The sequence below is a fragment of the Mirounga leonina genome, unplaced genomic scaffold, assembly GCF_011800145.1.
Source record: "Mirounga leonina isolate KUSES-001 unplaced genomic scaffold, KU_Mleo_1.0 Mir_127, whole genome shotgun sequence".
Lineage (NCBI taxonomy): Eukaryota > Metazoa > Chordata > Mammalia > Carnivora > Phocidae > Mirounga > Mirounga leonina.
In genome coordinates, this window is record NW_023270316.1 from 56,448,914 (window position 1) to 56,470,534 (window position 21,621).

The 21,621-nt window shown below is 42.4% G+C and overlaps 1 protein-coding gene across 7 annotated transcripts in view; it reads left to right on the top strand.

Moving 5' to 3' along the window:
* LRCH1 (leucine rich repeats and calponin homology domain containing 1) overlaps positions 1–21,331 on the top strand; it is a 191,689-nt gene extending 170,358 nt beyond the window's left edge. For 4 of the 7 annotated variants that reach the window (XM_035003370.1, XM_035003371.1, XM_035003376.1 and 1 more), the window contains 2 exons: positions 1,137–1,214; positions 18,741–21,331. In XM_035003370.1, the coding sequence (XP_034859261.1) occupies positions 1,137–1,214; positions 18,741–18,851 (189 nt within the window). In that variant the 3' untranslated portion in view covers positions 18,852–21,331. Of the gene's footprint in view, positions 1–1,136; positions 1,215–10,052; positions 14,769–18,166 lie in introns of those variants that run through there. The other 3 variants (XM_035003377.1, XM_035003378.1, XM_035003372.1) reach the window with 2 other exon arrangements.
* Positions 21,332–21,621: the final 290 nt, after the last annotated feature.

A 21,621-nucleotide genomic window follows, 5' to 3' on the forward strand; every position in this document is an offset into this window, starting at 1 on the left:
TTGTTTAGCTTCCAAACTAAATTGTTCCACATCAGCAGACTTTCATTCTTTCTTTTTTGGCGGGGTGAGGAGGTAGGGATAGACGGAGTCCCTTTTTTAAAAATAATGTGCAAACTTAGATTTTTGTGATGACTGGTGTAGACCATCTAGAATAAGAGTTACTTCACGGTCACTTGCTGTTCACAGGGCAAAATCAGTCTTTATAAAACATTGCTTCTACACCTAGATTGTTGGAGTCAGTCATACTTCTTGCTCCCTTTTTAAGGGAAGAAGGAAATATTAAAATTTAACAGTAAAGCTTTTAAACCTACCATGTAAAAATTAAAATGTGTGAATCCGATGTACCTGTTTTCCATCCCACACCTTAGAGGTGATCTGTAACCACAGTCAGCTCAACTGTGGGTGGCCCTTGATTGGGTCCTAAACATCCCACTATTTTTATGCCATTTACCTCTGTTGCCTCTTTGTTGTTAAACCCTTCGCTTTGGTGGGAAGGAGATTAATTGGCCTGCTGAATTTAACCCTTCACATTGAAATATATTTGCTGATGGCAACAGGTGATGCTTATGGTGTATTTGTAGATGAACGAGAGCAGATTACGCAAGAGTATGATCCCATAAAAACTGTCAGTATGCATGTGTGTATGTATACATACACATACACATACATATGTATGTAGAAATTTGCATGTATACACATACATATACACATGTATGCACACATGCAGAAATTCTGCTTATATAAACATCAGTGTTGTACATATGGTTATGTACATCTTTTTTTAAGACTTTATTTTAAGTAATCTCTGCACCCAACATGGAGCTCGAACCCATAACCCCAAGATCAAGAGTTGCACGCTCTACTAACTGAGCCAGCCAGGTGCCCCAGTTACTTACATCTTTACACACACACACACACACACATATACAATGTCTGGAAGAATATAATCCAAAATCTTAATTTTTATCTCTAGGTGGATGTTTCTAGATGATATTTATTGTCTTCTCTTTGCTTATGTATTTTTTCCTCCAATGAACATGTATTAGTTGTGGCATTTAGAAAGTTTAAAACTTAACCTGTTATTAAAATTATTTCTCTTTTAATAATACATTATTTCTGCACATTTGTATTTATAGCCCAAACTTAGCATGGCCAAATGCAGAAGAAATGTGGAAAACTTTTTGGAAGCATGCCGAAAATTAGGAGTACCAGAGGTAACGTCAAACTTAGTCCCAATAACTATGTTTTGGTGCAGATTTCATTTATTGTATGTGTTCGAACCCACTGAATGGATGTACAGCTTTGCACATCCTTTTTAGTCTCAGTCTTTCTTGAGGAATAATATGAAATAAGTTAATACAAAATTTAGTTTCAATTCCTTTGCAGTGAAATTAAAATGGCTTAAAGTGGTAGGGTCAATACTGAGGGAAAAGGGAATATAATTTCCTTAAGGTTTTGAAATAAATGCAAAATTTCAACCTGGAGAAAAACATGTAGTTGGCTTGATTCCCTACTCCAAGAACAGAAATTACTGTGGCTTCAGTGAGCCTTCTAGCAGGTTCCATAGGGTAGAATTTTGGAGCTGTTGGTTTTCCTTATCCACAGCTCTTAAGCAAAGCAGACCTGTAGTTTACAGGTCTAGTTGAAAATCAACTAACTTGTTGATTTTCATTCTGAATAGTTGCATTTTGGGTATGTGGATCAAAATAGTCAATGTTGAAAATATTATAATTATTGTTATTATTATAATTAAGCATTACCAATAATAATAACAATGTTTGTATGTTGCTTTATAATTTGTTCTCTGTTTGCAGTTCCATTTTCCCCATTAGTCCGCTGTAGACCCAATTGGCATTCCCTGTAGCCAGCCCAACTATACTTGGCTACTTTTTCTTTCTCCCAAGCTAAATCCCAGCCTCAGCCTCAGCCTGATAGCTAATTTGGGGCTTTTAAAGGACCTTGCTATTAGTAACAAAATGATTTCTTCGGGAGACAAAAGACAATCCACTCAGAATTTGGGGGTAAGTTGAGAAGTTTATCATCATTGTGAGAAACAGAAATGGCCAGAAATTACATTTTTAAAATTTTTCTTCTATGTTTTCTAATATGCCAGAGATAAAGTAACTACAAACTCTGTCATGAAATACTGTTTATGAGTGTGTGAAAGAATTATATTGTAATGTAATTCTACTCAGTGATAGGAGTTAGGTATTGGAATTGAGAAAGGCTTCTTCTCCCTCCCTCCCATCTTCCTCTTTTTCCTTCCTTCCTTCCTTCCTTCTTTCTTCCCTCCCTCCCTCTTTCCCTCCCTCCCTTCCTCTTTTAGCTTGTTAAGTTTCAAAAGTAAGGGGTTAGTGGTGCAATTTTTAATCGTATTTGAGGACAAGAAGAGAATTACTAAAGCATCATTACATCAGAACTCTATCAACAAAGAAAAGTGTATAAATTCATGTTTAAAAAGAGTGTAATATTCATATAATGGACTCAATGTCTTTGTGGTCAATCCAGATGTCTTTCAACAATGTTAATCTGTGTGTCTATATTACATGTGTATGTTTTAATATTGCATATAATTATTGGCTTCAAATCTTTAATTCCTGTACACATACTATTTTTAATAATTGGACTCCATCATGGGCTGATAAGATTTCCATGTGTGAATCAAAACTATCGTACCAAGTTTCAGAAGATAAATTATTTGTGCCTGTGCTATAGAAAAAGCACTGGTGAGTTATGACCTAATTCCCTAATGCGCTGATATTTTTTAAACTCATCAGAAAATTTTTTTGGCTTATGGTGACACAAAATGAAATGGAAATGGCCTTAACCAAGTGTTGTGAGTAAAGACTGGTGATTACAATTTTCTTTTAAAGTAGGGAAAAGGACATTAAATTACCATAATAGGCAGAGAAAAATGTACCATAATTTCTGAAATATGCCCCTAGCAATGTGCCCCCCTTGCACTAATCAGCAGTTCGTAATTTCTGAGAAGATTGAGTTACAGGGAATAAATAATCTTTCCTGCCAGTGTCCCATTCAACTCTGCTTAGTAAAATATATCACTTAGGCTGGTTTTGAAAATGTTTTAAGATTGTAGGTATCTTTCAAGTTTGCATGGTGTATAATGGTGCATGTGTGGTTGTGTGCATGCTCGCGTGTGCGTGTGTGTGTATACAGACATATCCATCCTGATGGGTAATCCAGTAGCATTTCACCAGGGACTAGAGTTACGTTAAGCTTCTGGCTACTAGAAAAAGTCTGGTGGTTAGTTAGCAATTGAACTTCTTAACGAGACGTGGTAAAAGTGAGGAAGGGATATTCTAGTGGAAAACTGGAAATGCCGTTGGAAGGCAATTGGCAGATCTTCCTGGACGCACAGGGAGCTTGCTTTCATCTCAGAATGCACGAGGAATACATGCTGGGAAATGAGGAAATCTTTTCATCTGGGCATATGATAGGAGTGAAATGACTCCCTTCGCCTTAGATACACTTCTTTCACTTCTGAAGGGGGTTGATGTTTTAATGTATATGTAGCACACTACAATTAATTATTTACATGAAAAATAATTATATCACAAGCCTAAGTGCAGAAATTCTCCATTTATGATCAGATATTTGAAAAGGCTCATACCAAAAAAAAAAAAAGAGAGAGAGAGAGAACCTGTACCCTTTACATCTTCTTAATTGCATCACACCTCATATTTGGGTAACAAAATAGTCATTGATTTCCCAGTCACATAGTTAATTCCTCAATGTGTAAGCTTTTTCCTGCTTTCTTCTCCATCCATTGCTTATCTACTCACATACACTCATAAGTCACAGAGATCTTGAATTCTGTATTTTACAAGCTCAGTACTAATTGACAGTGATGACTTCCCGTAGAGACTGAAAAGTCACAGCCGTGCTGTAAGCCCTGCCTTTGATGTCCTTCGTAATGGAATCACTGTTCGAAACGCCAAGGCCAAGTCAGCCTCCGCAGCTTATATAATTTTGTCAGGTTCCTATGCGTGGAATGTGGTTGCTGAGCAGATTTAGTTGAGTTTTTACATATAAAAGAATCTGAAGGGATGGAAGTAATTTTAAAATTGTTCAAATTGTTACAGTTTATTATATTTTCTTTAGAAGTCCCCGTGGACACAATCCCAGCTCTGTGCCTCGGGGTTGGTCAAGTTTCATGAAGCACTTTACTCTGCGCTTGGGTAGACAGGTTCTGGTGTGGCTTAGCTGTAAATGTGCCTTCTTCGACCTGGCTGTGGTCTGCGTATTTGCTGCAGGTTAGCATATGTAGACAGGTTAAGGCCACTCCAGACCTCTGTGCGTTATTTGTGATGTTTGGGTGAGGCTGGGTCTATCTCCTTGGCTCCTCAGTCGGGGGAACAGACAGGATTTGGAACAGCAGCTGCTACTGATGGAAAGAAGATGACATCACAGAAAGACGTTAGTGATGGGGACCTGGAGAAATTCTGTTAGGATGACAGGAGAATTCCTTGCTATTAACTGAGAGGGACTTGGGATGAGGTAGAGGCTTGCTAATGAGAATGCCAAGGAAAGGTCCTTAAAAATGAACCAGAAGTAGCACTCGCCGGCAAGTTTCTTTCTCAGTGGAGGGGATGACATCCCTTCCAATAGTTATTTCAGCGCAGGTAATTTTCCTTCCTGCTCCCCATTTCAGGTGTGTTGGGGTTTTGGTTTGGGGACCAGTTCCTCCACTAAAGGGACATAACCGGAGTGAACATAACCTGGAAGGAGAAGAGTGAGTGGGTGAAGGGGATCTGTGAGCAGAGGGAGGGAATGCACGAGGTTTGGGGTCAATTATCCCTACTTGTGCTGTTAACTAGTTCTGCGCCCTGAGGCTAACTCCTTAAAAGTAGCAGCAGTTAACCTTTTATTGAGGACTTCTTATCTATGCATCATCTTAAATGCTTACCATGGAGGGTTGGAGGTAAATATTTTATTGCCATGCCCTGAGGAAATTAAAGTCCAGAGAGGTTAAACAATTTCCTAAGCTCACGTTCACAGCTGGTAGCTGCAGAACTGGAGTTTGAACCTGGCTCTCTGTGACGGAGCTCCCCGATCTGCAGATTGCAGGTGTTGGACTTGAGCAGTAAATTCAAATCGTCTTCTTCAGAACCCTGGAGTCTTTCCAGTGGCCAGCATGGGAGGTAAGGGAAAGCCAAGGGGGGAGACTACAGATCATTCTTGCCCCCTTGAATCCGCCAGAGCAGTTTCTCCTTTGTCCATAGCATCTATTGGATTTCCAGCTAACATTTTCTTTGGGGGAAAAGGTATCCTACTGCTAAACATAGTTTGGAAATCATCGGACCCCTATGATTTCTCTGAGCTGTACGAGTCCGTTTAAGCTCATCTGTATCCTGCAGCTCCATAATTGCTTCCCCTGCTGGGGGGGGAGGGGCGGGGGGGGGCTTAGCAGTCGAAGGAATAACTGCAGGTGCGTCATGGTGCCTTGGAAAATCTAGGGATTGGGTGATGGTGCCCGCACCACCCAGAGCTCCTTGTGGTAATGATGCCAGTCGTCAGACTGTGCAAGCTGTCTTTGACTTCTGGTGCAAGCATCACCTTGATCTTTTTTTTTTTTTTTTTTTTTAATCTTTTTTTTTTAAAGATGTTATGTATTTGATAGAGACACAGCGAGAGAGAACACAAGCAGGGGGAGTGGGAGAGGGAGAAGCAGGCTTCCCACTGAGCAGAGAGCCCGATGCGGGGCTCGATCTCAGGACCCTGGGATCATGACCTGAGCTGAAGGCAGACACTTAACGACTGAGCCACTCAGGCGCCCCAACATCAACTTGATCTTGAAGACAGGCCTACCCTTGGTGGCCTTTCAGATTCTTGAGGATACATTCTTTGTGTCACCCGAGAATCTGACTTCAGTTAAGCCTTGGACTCATGAGGCTATTAATGGACATACTGAGGCTTCTTTTCTTGGCCTATAAACTTGTTGTTGAAGATTCATGGTTGGCTATTGGGGGTTTCCAAATTGATTCAAATTTAGGGCAGTTTGGGGCTCTTATTAGTGTTGTTGCAGGTCAAAAGAAACTTCTGATTTATGAAGCATTAAAAGTATTAGAAAATAGATATTTTTTTGGTTCACCAGGGAAATTTTTCTACTCTGTTTTATATAAGTAGCCGTGGCCTCAGACCTCTGTAAGGAGCAAGGTCCTTAATTTAAGAGAATTGCTCTCTTTAGAGGAGGAGAGAACTTAGACGAAATGCCCAGCCCTCCATAGTCATTACTGTCTGCAGAGGGAAAATAGAAAAGAGGATCCAGGGCAGCAGCTCCCCTGAGTGGTGGACACGTTGGGCCCCCGCTCGCCTGCCTGGACAGCACAGAGACCAGGGGCTTGCGGGACTGTAGGGGATCCCTCAGCTTCTGCATCAGCCAAATGGAGTTAAACATAAAATCCTAGAGAACATTCGGATTCTAACAATGATCATGTTGATATAAGTGGGTCATGTTGACATTATGGCTGAGTCTTCTTTCAATACCTTTCATATTTGCCTTTTGTTGGTTTTGTTTGTTTGGTTGGTTTTTTTTTTTGTAATGAGGTACAGTATCTGAAAGTAACAGCAGTAATTTCCCTGCTTTAAGTGAGGGTTTAGGAAATTTGTAACTAATCTGATTTTTTTTTTAATCGACATACATTCTATAAATTGAAGCTGCTCTTTTTTGTTGTTGCTTTAATCTTGAGAACAGGAGAAATGAGTTCTTTCTCTTTGAGCTTTATGCCTCTCTTTTTCCCCCTTATCAGTAACTTTAATATCAGTTTAAATCATAATTAATAAGTAATTTTGGGGGACGGGATGAGATGATTATTACAAAATTTTATTTTCTACTTATATTGGTTAGTCTTGAGGTCGAATGACCAGAGGTGCAGACTGACACATTTACTACTTTATTAACAGCAGTTTTTAAATTCATAATTTATTAAAAAGGGTCAGTCTCTAGTATGTAAAATGAGGTACATTTCTTAACAGGTAGTAGGAGTTTACCATTGAGAATGTAAGACTCCTTTCCCGCCATGTGTCTCCTGCTGGCAGGGTCGTCTGTGGTCAGCAGTCTGACAGCCTTTCATATGTGTATTGTTGAGAATAAACCTTTTATTTTTTTATTCTTTTTTAAAGATTTTATTTATTTATTTGTCAGAGAGAGAGAGTGCACAAGCAGGGGTAGCGGCAGGCCGAGGGAGAAGCAGGATCCCCACCGAGCAGGGAGCCCGATGCGCAGGGTTCGATCCCGGGACCCTGGGATCATGACCTGAGCCAAAGGCAGATGCTTAACCGACTGAGCCACCCAGGCGTCCCAAGAATAAACATTTTAAAAGCAGCATCTTTAATTACAATTGTAGATAAAGTAGCTTACTGATAGAACAGTTAGTCTGTAAGTCCTTAAAATTGATGATTAGTTCTCATATATTTGGAGAAAATTCTGGAAACCCTTCGTTACCTCACTCCACCCCCACCAAATTATACCTTGTCCATCAGCACTTTAAATGTTCAGAATGACTATCAACATTCCTGAGCTTTGTTATCTTAGCTTAAAAAAAAAAACTTTGTAAGTATGTTGACCTTAAAAATTAAAATTATATTTAAATAAACTGAATACATTCTAAATCTCCTAGAATTTAGACTGTGTGACACTCAGAACATTTATAAACCAGACCTTTTGCCTGATCTGTCTACATTTCTGTTTGTGTCCATAGTATTCAGGGAAGCTGGGCCAATCTTTAATAGTAAGCTTAGTCACACATTCTTGTGTTGACTCTAAGAGAATCAGTTAACCTCTGGCAATTGTGATTTCTGTTCTCTATAGTGAGAATTAGCATCCACACTTGCCTCTGAGGACTCTGAGTGTATTAACTGTGTTTTTCAAATGCCTTGCAGTCATTACTAAGGCTCTGTAATACAGAGTGAAATTTTGCCTCTTTAAATTTTCTTCCTTTTTAGCATTTTCCTATTTTAATTTTAAGATAAGAAATGTATAATCCCTAAGTCCCTCTCATTACAACTTTAATTTGGTAGGCACGAGGGTCAGAAAATTCCTCTCTCCCAGCGGTGTTAACCCTCGTTCTTATCCCAGCATCCCCGCAGGGGCTGCTCAAATGGGATGTGGGACAGAATCAGAGCGCTGGTCTGAGAGGGCCCCAGCAGGCCACACTCCCCACGTTATGGTGATTCCAGTTTTTGCCTACCAGATGATCTTAGACCCATGCCTTTTCCTTTAGAGATCATGATTTAGTTTAAACCAGCCACCATGGGCTGTGAGTCTAGGCCCTACCCACTTCAATCTGAATCAAGCCCAGAATGTGTGGCATCATGAAATTAATTCCAGGAGGAGAAGAAAGGTCTGTGTTGGCTACCCATGTGAGAAGTATGCTACTCCAAGAACACCACAAGGACAATCCGATTCAAGTTCTTTGACCACGTTGCTGGGGAGCAGACCAGACATTTTCCATAGGGTCCCGGGAAGTGTATTAAAATACACACTGGAGGTAGAATGATTTGCTTTTAACATGGAAATACCCACTTTTGTGAAAATCACATTTCAGTTTGTGGATGCCTTCTGTCTTATGTCTGCTTTGCTCAGATTTCACTGGTTAAAGCACAACATTGCAATAGAAAATTCTTATTGCAATAAAAACTTCTTTCCTTAGATGTTTCCCCATCCGCTTAGTCCTTGACCAACGTCTCTCTCCCAGTGAAACCAAATCTCTGTGTAGCTGTTTTAATTCTTAGGAAAATAACAGTGGTAGTTTGATTCCTCCAAATCCACGGAGAAAAGATTTGTGATCTGAACAGATATAACATGACTTGATATCTTTAAAAAGCCTTTCCTTAACAGCAGCTTCTCTACCTTCATAAATTAAAATAAGAGCTGTCTGTTTTTAATCTTATTCATCCCACTTGCTGTTGTAGTATTCCTGTTTATCTGAGGGCATCAAGCTAACTTCAGAGGATATAAGCAAGACAGCGTATCTATCTTAGAATCTTTGAGTGGCTCTGCGATTTGCATCTGCTTAGCAGTGAGGCTAAAACAAAGGGTAAAACTGTAGCAAAGTATGTTATAAAATATATGTTACATATATTTTAAATACTTTGCCAATTTTGAAATAAAGCTGCATTTATGAAATACAAATATTTTCAATCCTTGTTTAATCTGGACACAAAACTACTTCTCTTTCCCATTGACATGTCAATTATAACCACTGTTAATGTTAAGCTGTGGTCATTTCCAGTTCAGGAACGCAGCGAATCAGGAAACGGTTTGCTTCCTGACAGCAGCAGATATTCAGAGGCACTCAGAAGAGCTGTGCCCCACCGTTACCTGTTCAGTGGTGAAGAAATTTACATAACAGCCCCATGCGGCCCTGTACTTTTATGCTAACTGCACATCTGAGAAGCCTCCTCTAGACTTTGGTTTACGTGTGGCTGCAAAACCCCGAAATTTAATGTACTTTCTGACACATGTAGGAACACACTTAAAAGCAGCATTCCCCAGAGTTTACCAGTAACCCTAAAACAAACAAACAAAAAAACTAGGTGTACGTATTACCTTTCCGAGAGGAATGCTTGATACTCATTCAGTCTTCATAAACCAGGCTGAAGGATACATTGAGAACAGTGAGGACAGGTGGGGATTCACCTTGGAAGTTTATAATATTCTTCCCTTAGGTCAGGTTAGGTCCTGAATGTCCCTAGCCAAAAGCTCTTATTTTTATGCCACTGGTGAGCACATGACTCCACTTAAACATTAAAACTGTTTCGATGCCGGAATGGCCTGGTAATTGCAGAACATGCTGTTCCTTAGTAGTGGCATTGTGGGTGGAGGATTTCTTTGCACTGTTTGCAGAAAACACGTTGGGTATGCTACTTCTCTTTTGTAATGGATTAAAAAAAAAATCTTTGATGGTGGAGTGGGTTTTTACCTGCTTGAAATAAGGGGTTACTCTTGCCATTTGCTAGTAACCAGAAATGCGTGTATTTTTAATTGTATGCACTGTCTCTTTCTGTTCTAACGGCTGCCCACGGAATAGGCCGACCTCTGCTCTTCGTATGACATCCTGCAGTCGGACTTTCACCACGTTCGAAAGACTGTTGACACTCTCCTGGCACTTGGGGAGAAACCCCCACAACCAACTTCTGCCCTCCGCTCCAGGGACCTTATCAGCTTCTGTCTTGTCCATATTCTCTTTATAGTGCTAATCTATGTCACTTACCACTGGAATGCTCTGTCTGCATAACGTCTGCATGTGCGTCCAAACACTCTGCTACGTCACCCTGATCTGTCGCAGGGTCCTTCCTCCATTTGAGCCTTTGCCTGGCCAACTTCCATCCCCGTCATCTCTTTAGTAATCTCTGGAGTTTTGAAGCCAGACATTACGAGTCAGATTTTTCCCAAAGCACAAATAATTTCTCTCCCTTAGTGAAAAAACAGCAACAAGTGTGTCCCAACCTCACGCTTTCTCATTCACATAGCGCTAACAGCAGTGCTATGCAGTTCTGCTCCCTCCCCCAGGGAGCTTCGTTGCCCTTGGTAGAGCGGAAGAAGATTCCAGAACAGGAGCAGAGGGGATGTAGGATATGGAAGTCTTTCCTTTGGGTCGGTGTCGGATCCTAATTCAGGACTCGGTAATTGAGGTGTAGAAGGGCCACCTTGCAGAGGGGACAGAAAACTGGCATTTGGCTCCCAATTTGGCCTATAAAAGTCTTTAATAATACCATTATTGACCAACTTGAAAACTACCATGGGCAAATGACTGCTTTGCTGGCCATGCAGTTGGATTCCTCCCTGTTTGCTGCCACGGGAGCGGTGAGGGGCACCAGGGAGGGTTGCCGCCCACGCCTACCCCGAGGGAGCCCCTCTGCCCCGCCGCGTGAGACCTAGCGGGGCAGCTGGGGAAGGAGCGGCATTGCTGGTAGAGCGCCACCTGGAGGATTCGCTTGCGCATCGCTTTGTGCATATTTTTACCTTTTGCTCCTTGTTAGGTCTGTTCTGAGCTCCTAGAAAAGCATTTTCCAGAAGGGATTTCTATTTTTAAATAATGGAATGGGTCCTTTTCCTTTTTTGCTACATTACATCATAACTGCAGGTCAAGAATGTGATGGATTTGACTGTATTTGCTTTCAAATAAAGCCATGAGTCATGGAACATTCTTGGTCCTAATACTTGGGTTACTATGGCAGAAGCCAACAATAAGATTGCTCTTGTTTTAGAAGAATGTAGTTTCCCTAATGGCCTGAAATTTCCATTTAACCTTTGATTTCCAGTGACATTAGCAAGCTGCTTCTATCCTTAAGCAAGCTTACAAGATTGTATGTTAACTATATCCGCTTTTTGAGCAATGTGATCAGTTTGTAACTAAAAGAAAAAAAAAAAAAACAAACATTAGAATCCTGTCTAGGCCAAGATATTTCTGGTTCTGGGATGTCTTTTTATACTATGAGAATGCCCTCCTCCACGTTTCAGACAGCTTCCCCTAGGCTTCGCTTTACATCTAGTTGCCAAATACTATTTCTTAAATTTGGGAGATGATGATGTTAACTTCCTCAAGATAATTTCTAATTTACTGAGTTGTGAAGAGTCTACATTGATGGCTACTAAGAAGATAATCTTATTTTTCTGAATGCTTCCATGAATCCAGGGGACTTGAGAATATGCAAAACCCACATGGTTAGAAGACTATATTTATAAATATTCTTTGTTGCTGCATTAGATTTTCTAACAGGAAACATTCTTTACATGAAAATACCTTGAGTTAGCTGAGCTTTTCCCTCCTGATTTTGTGTTGATTGGTGAAATACAGGGTATGTGGAAGTTCTCTAATTAACCTCGGTTGTGTGTAAATAACCCACAGATGTACTGAATTGCTTGTGGGGCTATCTTGTCCCCTTCAATCTGTGACACAATAAAAGCCCTTTGTGCAAAGTCGAATGAGCACCCTGAGCCATAAGTTGTTTAATAAACACATTTCGGGTGATTATTCCAGGTTTTCATCAGCCCATCGATGCACTGATTTGTGCCCACCCAGAGCAGCTCTCTGCATCTCCATCCGGCTCTGCAGTGCACTAAGGCTTCCCTTAATGATCACTGTTTGGGTTTCTTTTTTTTCTTCTTTGGGAGGAGTGGGGGGCAAAAGGGAAGAAGAGAGATGACTTACAGGGTGGCACTTGAAAGAAAATTCTATCAATAAAAACTGAGTAGAGCAATCATGGGAGATCAGATTTAATTTTCAGTGCTGACTTGACATCATTCTCAGGCTGTGTTCGTATTTCACTTCTGGCCTCAAAGGATTCTTTGGATGCATTTTCATTTCTCATGTCATTAATGTATCTGTAACCTAACATGCCGCTCCTCTTGGGATCTGTGGGATGGTTTTTTTTTTTTTTTTTTTTTTTTTAATCAAGTGGCATGGTAACTAGCAGAACACAATTAATTTAGCCCTTTAGGCAAAACTTGGAATGAATGGTCTTGCCCATTGTCAGGCTGTTCACTTCTATTCAGAATATTAAGCCTCTCCATGGTTCTTCCCCGAGGTACCCACACACCAACTCATATGCCCACGTGAGGCCTGCCATTACAGCGTGACGTGCTTGTCGTCTGAGAGGTGGGCAGGGACTTAGTTGTGTGATTTATATGTGCATGTTAAATCTCCTTCCTCACACAAGAAAGACCATTTTCCCAGTACTTGCAGTGCCTGATAAAAGGAACCAGTTGTTTGTTTATGTTCTCTCTTTGAGATAGATTTATGTGAAAGAGAGGGTTCTCTTTCTCCAGGTCCTCCAGTTGGTGGCAGCTCACCACTCAGTCTCAGGATTTCCACAGTATGTCAAAGCTAATGTGTCTACTCATTCCCTCTATTTACGGGTTTGTGAGTCACACGTGGCTCACTGTTCGGGGCAAGACACTTATGGAATTGGGCTGGTGGAGAGGGGCCCTGCAGAACTCAAAAGTAAGACAACTGAGTAGGAATTTCCTCAATGAGAATAGGTTTAAAAAAAAAAGTCACTCGATACCCTGATACCATTTTTTTGTAAGTAAGAAATTAAATTCAGTGCCTGGTGGCTAGGGTTCTCTCTCTAAAATCATGCTGTTTTATAAGGACAAGACGTCCTAAGGACAAAGGCTGTTGCCCCTTACCAGGTAAAGTACTGGACAATGGATTAAAATTTCAGGAGCCTGAAGTGGTTTTGGAGTAAATGAAACATATTTTAATACCATTTTATTTCAGGAGATTTGGGCTTAAAGTTAGGCTTCAGATTTTGAAATTAGTTCTCCATAAACAATCAGTTATATGTAGAATGTGCACTTTTTTCTTCTTTGAGACTATCAGAGTCCATTCCTTGGCTTTTCAGTGTGATTTTCTTTGTGCTTGTGTTCATTTATTCATTCCTCAAATATGGAATGAACAGTCTTTGAGTAAGCCTTTGTGGTAGACCTTGGGGATACATGACCCTGTCTTCAGAAATCTTGCAGTCTGGACCAGGAGTCAGCAACATTTTTCTGTCGAGTACCAGATTATAAATATCGTAGGCTTTGTGGTCTATGCAGTCTGTGTTACAACTACTCCGTTCCGCTGGTGCAGCCTGAAAGCAGCCGTCGATGACTCGTCAGTGAATGGACATGGCTGTGTCCCAGTAAAACTTTATTTACAAAAGCAGGCTGTGGACTGACTAGGCCCGCAGGCAGTGGGTTTTGGACCCCTGACCTAGCGGACAAATAAGATGCAATTCAGGGTGACACAAGATTCTGCAAAGCACGCGGCAGGGGACCGGACCCTGATGGGGAACGGGGAATCTGCGAAGCCTTTTTGGAACTGTGATGTTTACACGGAGCCCTGAAAGGTGTGTAGGAATAGCCAGGGGAGGAGGGTGCAGGTTAGGGACGTGAGAAAGGGGGCAGCTACGTGTGGAGAATGACGTATTCCCGAGGGAGGAAGCACTTGACGGTGGCAGGGCTGGAAGGCAGAGACTCCCAAGGAGAGCGACAGGACACCGTCTCGGTCTGTAGGAGTGTGACGTGGGCTCTGCTTTATACGGGAGGTGACCGCCCCTCAGAACGCTCAGGTGGCAGAACTTGAAGCTCTCTCACATGAAAATCATGCAGACAGTTCTGCTTTAAGTTCAGTCACTTCAGCGCCAGCAACGTGCATTTGAGAAACAGGCTGGACGAGATGAACTATGCGGACATAGATGACTTCTTCTTAGTCTAGCAGCTGCGCCTGGAAGGAGGTGCGTGGCTGTTTGGGAGCACAAGGAACTATAGAAGGAGGAGAGCCAGGCAGCGATGCTCCCGCGAGGCGTCTTCCTCTGGGATGAGAGGTCTGTTGCTCTCCCTGAAGAGAAGCCCAACAAGCCAAGTCGCCGAGCTAACGCCTGTTCCCAAATTGAGGGTTCTGTGACCCCCCCCACCTGATCTTGAACTTGGTGGGGCTTCCCCCCTACGGATGAAGGTAAAATTTATGGGCAACAGCACGATGTTGTGGAAAGAGCCCCGGCCAGGAGAGGAGATGCATGGTCAAATCCTGGTTCCAGTAGTTACCAGCTGTGGGACTTTAACAAAGTTGCTAAAGCTCTCTACATCTCAGTTTTGTCATCTGTAAAATAGAGGTATTCTATCCGCCTGACACAGTTGTCCTAGAGAAGTAAGCAATGCAGATCTGTAGCGTTGGCACCGAGCATGTCGGAGGGGCCCCGGGCATCTTTCTGAGTTAGCGTTTACTGTTTATGGCTTGCCTGCCTTTTCCAGCCCTGTTTGCTGTGGAAAAAGAGTTGGGTGACCCAACTCTTTTTCTTTTTCCCCCAACTATTTATTTATATTATTATGCTTAAGTTACATGGAAGCAACCAAGCAGTTCTGCCCCATTTCAGGGAAAGTTTCCAATCAACACCAATTACGTGGTGACAAATAACTAGGAACGGTGACATCTTTGGGTCACGACTGACAAGGAAGGATGGGCTCCAGTGCTAGCGTTCATCTCCAGCAAGATATGGCACAGCGGCCCTCACAAGCCACACTAACACGGAGCCTTCAGCGCTGGTCACGAAGTCGGATCTCTTCCCTGAAGCTAGCAAATCAAGTGAAATAACTGGGTTTAAAGAACATTTTTTTTTAAATGAAACCAAATAAGTTTAAAAACCATGCTCTTGACACATTTTCCTTTCAAAATTTACATGAAACTCGCTTTTTCACTCTAATAGCCCAGATTTTTTTCCCTCACATAGCCCATCATGTAGCTAGTCAGATAGACTCTTCTGCCTCAAGATGTAAACATAGGGGGGAAAAAAATTAACGGCATGTGAGGGAACCTTACTGATTCCACCATCGGAGAAGCAACACAAAGCTCGAGTTCTTCAGAGGGGTTTGGAAGCATGACATTTATGTAAGATACTCCTTTATGACTCTGCCCTGTGCTTTAAAAGGAAACACAACAGTGGTGCCACATTCTCAAGGAAAGCCGCTAGGCTCCTCTAACAAGGAAGTAAATTTAAATGCATTTAAAGTCAGTGTGAATGTACAGTATCTCTGCTTTAAATCCCTTTTATCCAGGTTTAGGTAGTGGCCCTTCTCTGTCACTTCTGATCCAGTTGTGAATGTACCGCAGTTCCTTCCCTATCCCAACTTCTGGGTCACTTCCAGGACCCTCCCCAATGCCCCCTGGCCTCTGCAGTGGCAGGACTACTGCGGTGGGAGATGGCCTTCCGGCCATCCTTGCTGCCCTCTTCATTTCCGGCAGGCTCCCCTCGTTCGGCCTGTCGACCAGTGCCTCAGCTCATCATTCCTATCAGGTTTCATCCCAGGCCTGTGATAAAATAACCAGAACTGCTGTGTTTTTATGTTTCTGTTACCTTAGACCAGTCTTTGTAGGCACCTCCGACCCCATCCGAGTAATCTGAGGGCACTTCTTTCTGGGTTTCTTCAGGGCATCTGAATGAAAGGAGAAAGACAGGAAGGAAGTGAGAAGTAGCTTTCTATGTCTTCTGTGTACTTCTCATTGTCAGCTGTGAGGGTGGAAGCGAGACTCTCGGACTCTGCACCTGGTTTAGGAGTGAGGAGACCAGGAAGGTGAGAAATGCCAGTTGGAAAACTAAAGCGCTGGGAGAGAGGATGACCGTAAGCTAGCTCAGTCTGTGAGTCTGTGTCGTCTCCAGAAGTCCCATCGGTGGGAGGTTGAGACCTCAGTACTTTCCCCTCCCTGTCTCTCTCGAGCCCCCCTCCCAACCATGGCCTCCAGCTTGGAGCCCTGGAGCCAGCACTCCTCACAGGGACTGGTGCAGCCATTAATGGGGCCATGTTGCATCTCAAGCAAGACTTAGTTTAGGGCACGTAGCCCCATAAAAGCCATGCTGTACACAGAGTTTAGACCCTGTGGAAATATTCGTACTTGAATTCAGGAACATTTAGGACGAAATATAAGTAAACACGGCGGGCAAGAAGCAAAGTGTCTTTCAAAATGCCTTGCTTGTGTGCATCCTTTTAAGATTTCTATTCGTGTTCCTTACCCAGTGTTCTTTTGATCCCTTACTGCTTTTCTCAATGATTTATTAAACCAGCGTGTCATATAAAACCCTTTGTAATTTGATGCAAATACTTTTGTTAGAGTTTGTTGTTTATCTTTTAATTAATTTGGGTTTTTTAAAGATGTTATTTATTTATTTGACAGAGAGAGAGAGCACAAGCAGGGGGAGTGGCAGGCAGAGGGAGAAGCAGGCTCCCCGCTGAGCAGGGAGCCTGATGCGGGGCTCGATCCTAGGACCCTGGGATCATGACCTGAGCCCAAGGCAGACGCTTAACCGACTGAGCTACCCAGGTGCCCCAGTTTGGGGTTTTTTTGACACGTGGAAGCTTTAAGGCAATCAATTGTTTTTATCTTTTGTGATTTTTGTATCATTTTTTAACTTAGAAAATTCTCCATTTATTTATAAGAGAAAATGCTAACTATTCATCTCTGTTTTATTAGGAGAGATATTCATTTAACTCTTTAATTCATTTCAAATTGATTTTAGCATATGGTATAAATACAAGACCTTTTTTTTCCCCAAGTAATGTCTCGTACCAGGAGCTTAACCATAATAGTGACCATTTGTAATTTCCTGTGAAGCCTGATGTCAACCTGGGTGCTGTGGAGATCATAAGAATGGGGTAAACATACCCCTGCCCCTGTGGAACCAGCCTTAGCAATGAAATGCCAGATTGAGGTGCTTTCACAAGCCCGTGACAGTGGCTTCAGGAAAGGATCTACCCTGACGTCTGACTGTGGCCCATCCTGGCTTTGTGCCCACCTGGCACAGAGCCCCCCATTCTTTCTCAGGTTGACATGTGGCTACTAAGTTGGCAAGCAGCATAAACCTGAATGCCCACCGACTATGCCATTGGCAAGATCATCTTATTATGGTACAGAGCAGACACGGGAAATAATGGTTAAAATTGTGTTCTAAAGAATCCGTTGTCCTATGTTGATGTGGGGCCATTTCTTAAGACCTGGTGCCAGACACAGAGTGTGAGATACTTTGCATTTACCACAAGTTAGGGAAGGAGGAGGGATAGGGGTAATAAGGTGATCGAGAGCGTGTAGGAAAATGACATTTTCAGATGGTGGAACAACTTACTGGAGATGTCATTGCGTGTCCTTCGAAGATCTTTCTAAGAGCAGAACGCCTGTGTCTGTGGTAATTTCTGGAGAGCTCTGCACTTGAGGCAGCAGGAAGGTCTGGTTCCTCAAGCAAGAGTCCCATGAGATGAAGCAGAAGTGTCTAAGACCCTGATTGGCCTCATGGTAAACACTTCGTCCAATGCCTGGGGTGTGGCCACATCCCCTTTAAACTGTCCTTAAAAACAGCCGTCATTGGGTTTGTGGAGAACATACCGGGACCCGGTAGCCAAGAGGGAGTGTTTGCTGCGGAGTCTTTCCCTAGCCAAGGAGACATGTTCTGCAAGGAGATTCCCCTCATTCCCAGAGCCAAATGACAAAGTGTGAAATTATTTTATTGTGTTCTTTTGTAAACTGTTTGGTTGAGCATGCAAGGTTCACCACATAAGGAGTGATTTACGTTGTTTTCCTTGACTTGTATGTACCGGCCATTTCCCAAGAGCAAAAATTCAACCTGAGAAAGTAACAGGACATTTGTGTCTTTGACCGTTTTATGACAGAGTCCTAAAAGGGAGACTGTTGAAGGCTGTGGTTAAAATTACTTATTTACAAGGCTGTTCGTAAACCATGAAGAAAGGATACCAAGCCCACCAGCAATACCTCCATTTCAGAGATCACAGCAAATAAAATCAAGGTTTATGGTCAGTAGAATGGTACATGGTCTGTATAAATGAGTGTCCTAGTTTCTTTGAAATGTGTGAGAGGCTATGTGCATTTTACTTTATAAGAATGTAATCTAATATATTCTTGGTGTTTGGTTCCCCCCTGACTATGTAGCTCAGTTATTTAGAATAAAGATTTTTTTTTTTTTTAATGTTTAGATCTATTGCATATTCTAAGATGCTTGGGAGACTTTCTGGAACAGCCCTTACTTGTGAAAAATCGGTATTTTCTCTGCAAACACAGAAAAGATCTTTGCCAGCGGGTGGAAAGCAAGGGAGGGAGCACAGTCTGAGGTGATCAGACAGGCACATGTCAGAGCTCAGCTGAACTCCTGTCACTGGTGTCCTCTAAGATTTGATGATTATGTTTTCGGTCATCTAAAAATTGACGCTGTGTTCTTCTTCCTTTTAGGAAAAACTATGTCTACCCCATCACATCCTTGAAGAGAAAGGCCTGGTCAAAGTGGGCATTACCGTTCAAGCGTTACTAGATGTAACGGTAACAAAGACTCTGTTCACATGAAACCAGCTCCTCTCCTTGGGGTCGGTTCAGACTCTCCTCTCATCCGAAGTCCTGGACTCTGCTCTCAGCACCTGCTCCTCCTGCCCTCCCGCTCACTGCCTGTCAGTTCTCTGGCTCTGGTTGCATTGAAGGGAGGACAGAAGGGAAGATTGTCCACCTTCCAGAACTGACTTCCATTGTTAAGATAGGAAAGATATTTACCTTAAAGCCAGTGAGGGAACTGCCAGTGAAGAGCTGAGCAGCACGTCAATGCCTTTTACGACCTCCTTCATCCCTTCCACGCTCACCTACTGCCATTACCAACACACCAAGCACAACCGTTTTGCAACAAGATGCATTTGTTTTATTCAAACCAAACTTCTTGTGTATTCAGTGGGGGGAGGGGGACACAATCAGGTTTCTCACCACCAAATTTTTTAAGACCTTTCTTGAGACCATTGCCTTTTAAAAAACTATTTTCGACATACAAAATATTTATATAAATATTATTTATTAGTGAGTTGTTATTCATCCTTTGGATGCAAATTGTAAATTAGGAAACTATTTTATTACTGCTTTTTTGTGGTTAAACACTTTATTTTAATATTATAAATATTGAATTATTTTCTATCCTCTTTGGTGTGCAGTAAGTAGTTCTAGGTCTCAGTAATCATGTATTCTGGTGTATGTGACTCAGCAAAAAAAAAAAAAAAAATTTAAGCCAAAAACAGGTGCTTCTGTGATGAGAACTGTTTTCTGGGGAGGCATTATCTACACTTTGGTTTATGGAACATGGTTTTATTTATATTTCTGCATTCCATCCAGTTTCCTACATTCCAGCAGCCCTGTTGTCCTCTCACATAACAACCCGACTGAAATCAAGAGAGTACCCCAAAGTTATTTGTAAATAGCTGTGATGAAGAAAAAAAAAGGCATATTAAACTTGAAGATGAAATGTGAACAATTATTTTTTTGGATTCAGACTTATTTTGCTATGCACAAAACATTCACGTTTTAACACAAAGAACTCGTGTTAGCGTCATGTGTCTTGAAGGATAATTTTGCACTGTAACTTGGCTAATGAAAGAAAGTCTAGCACCAAAGGTAGATGATAAGGAAATGGTCTAGGTAAGTAGAGATAAGAAAAAGTCTACTGTTTGACCAAAAAGCTTTTGTAAGGACAGCTTTGACGGAGTGAGCAAGAATGGCACATGGCACATGGGACAGGGATCAGGCGACCAGCCCTTCTCACCACTGCCAGCCTGTCTTAAAAGAGAAAATGATTCCGAGAGGCAGACGTGCTCGTCTCATTGTAATTTAGTTGGCGGCTTCCCTAAAACGCTGCAGGAGTCACGGCCTCTGGTGTGAAACCTCGGGAATGAGTCCCCCACTGGGGTGGGCAGCCCCCTGTTACGCCAACGCAGGCTTAGGAGCGGGCTCGGGAAGGGCTGTTGGGAGACCGAGTAGCCTAAGAAGGAGGAAGTTCAGGCAAAACACGGCTAGAGAAGAGCCAGCAAAGGAAAGGGACCTGTGCTGGCTTGAGGGACTCGCGTAAGGCGTCAGGGACACGCTTCCACGCGTGGCCAGTGGCACGCAGAGAGCCCGCTCGTTCGTCTTCCAGTCTCGCGAAGGCCGACTGCAGCCTCACTTCGGTGGGAAGCCCCTGTAAGTGTCCGCGGGCAGATACCCAGGTGGGCGCCGCCAGGATGGGAGGCACTGAACTCCGACGCCCGTCAGTCAATGCCACGGCTGCCCACTGCGGGGGGCGAGATGGGGGCGGTTACTGGAAACGGTCATTTGGATTGGCAGCTAGCAGTTATTTCCTGTCAAATGTACTGTGCACTTTAACCTAACGTAAAATCTATTTTAATATGTTCCCGTACTGCACAAATACCTGTTCTGTCAAATAGCGTCATGATGTAAAAGAGAAAGGCGTTTTGGGCAAAGAGCGTATTCAAGGTCAACAATGTGCCAAGGTCGATATGGAAATAGGAATTCAGATTGCCGCACCTTGACGGGCATTCAGAACGCAGGGTCCTGAAATATTTTTTTTTTACATGTATATATGGCAAACATGAAGCTCTGTAATCCTTGTTCTGAGAGATTTTTTCCCCCCAAAATTAAAATATTTCTTTTGATACTAATCTTCAGTATTTTTCTTAAAGTTGGCTGTATAATACAAATGATGTCAATATTTTGTGCAATGGCTTTTTTTTCCCTTTTAAATGCAGTCTGTGTATGGCTACGTAACGTCTTCAGGATCCTTGTACACTGTTTATATGTGCAATAAAATGGGCATGGTCAGCTGAGAGTACCGGAAGTGGACAGAATGTACACAGTGCAAATATCCTTTCTTTTATTAAGTAACAGCCATTAAAACTTTGAATTTGTACAAACCATCTTCTGCCTGACTTACCCATCTGATACGAAGGTTGACCATAGTCACAAAAGAAATCCTAGGGTGTCGTTGCTGAAATAGACTGTAGCATTTATCTAGTGTATATATGTATGAGTGTGTGTGTGTCTGTAATATATATATTTTCCAACCTTTTTTTTTTTTCCAAACTAAAATCTTCCCTGGAAGCACAGAACATACAGCAGTTATAAGCAGATCTGCTGTGGTGAGGGGGAGAAGGGATGTAGACTCAGGACCCTCCGCCTGTCCCTTGGGTGACAGCTCCAGAAGATGTCACTGAGGAAGCCTGAAGGCTGTGTGGTGCGTGTCGGAGAAGCACAGGATCTGGTCCTTTCTCCTCAGCTGCCCCCCACGGGATCTGACTCGCAGAGAGTG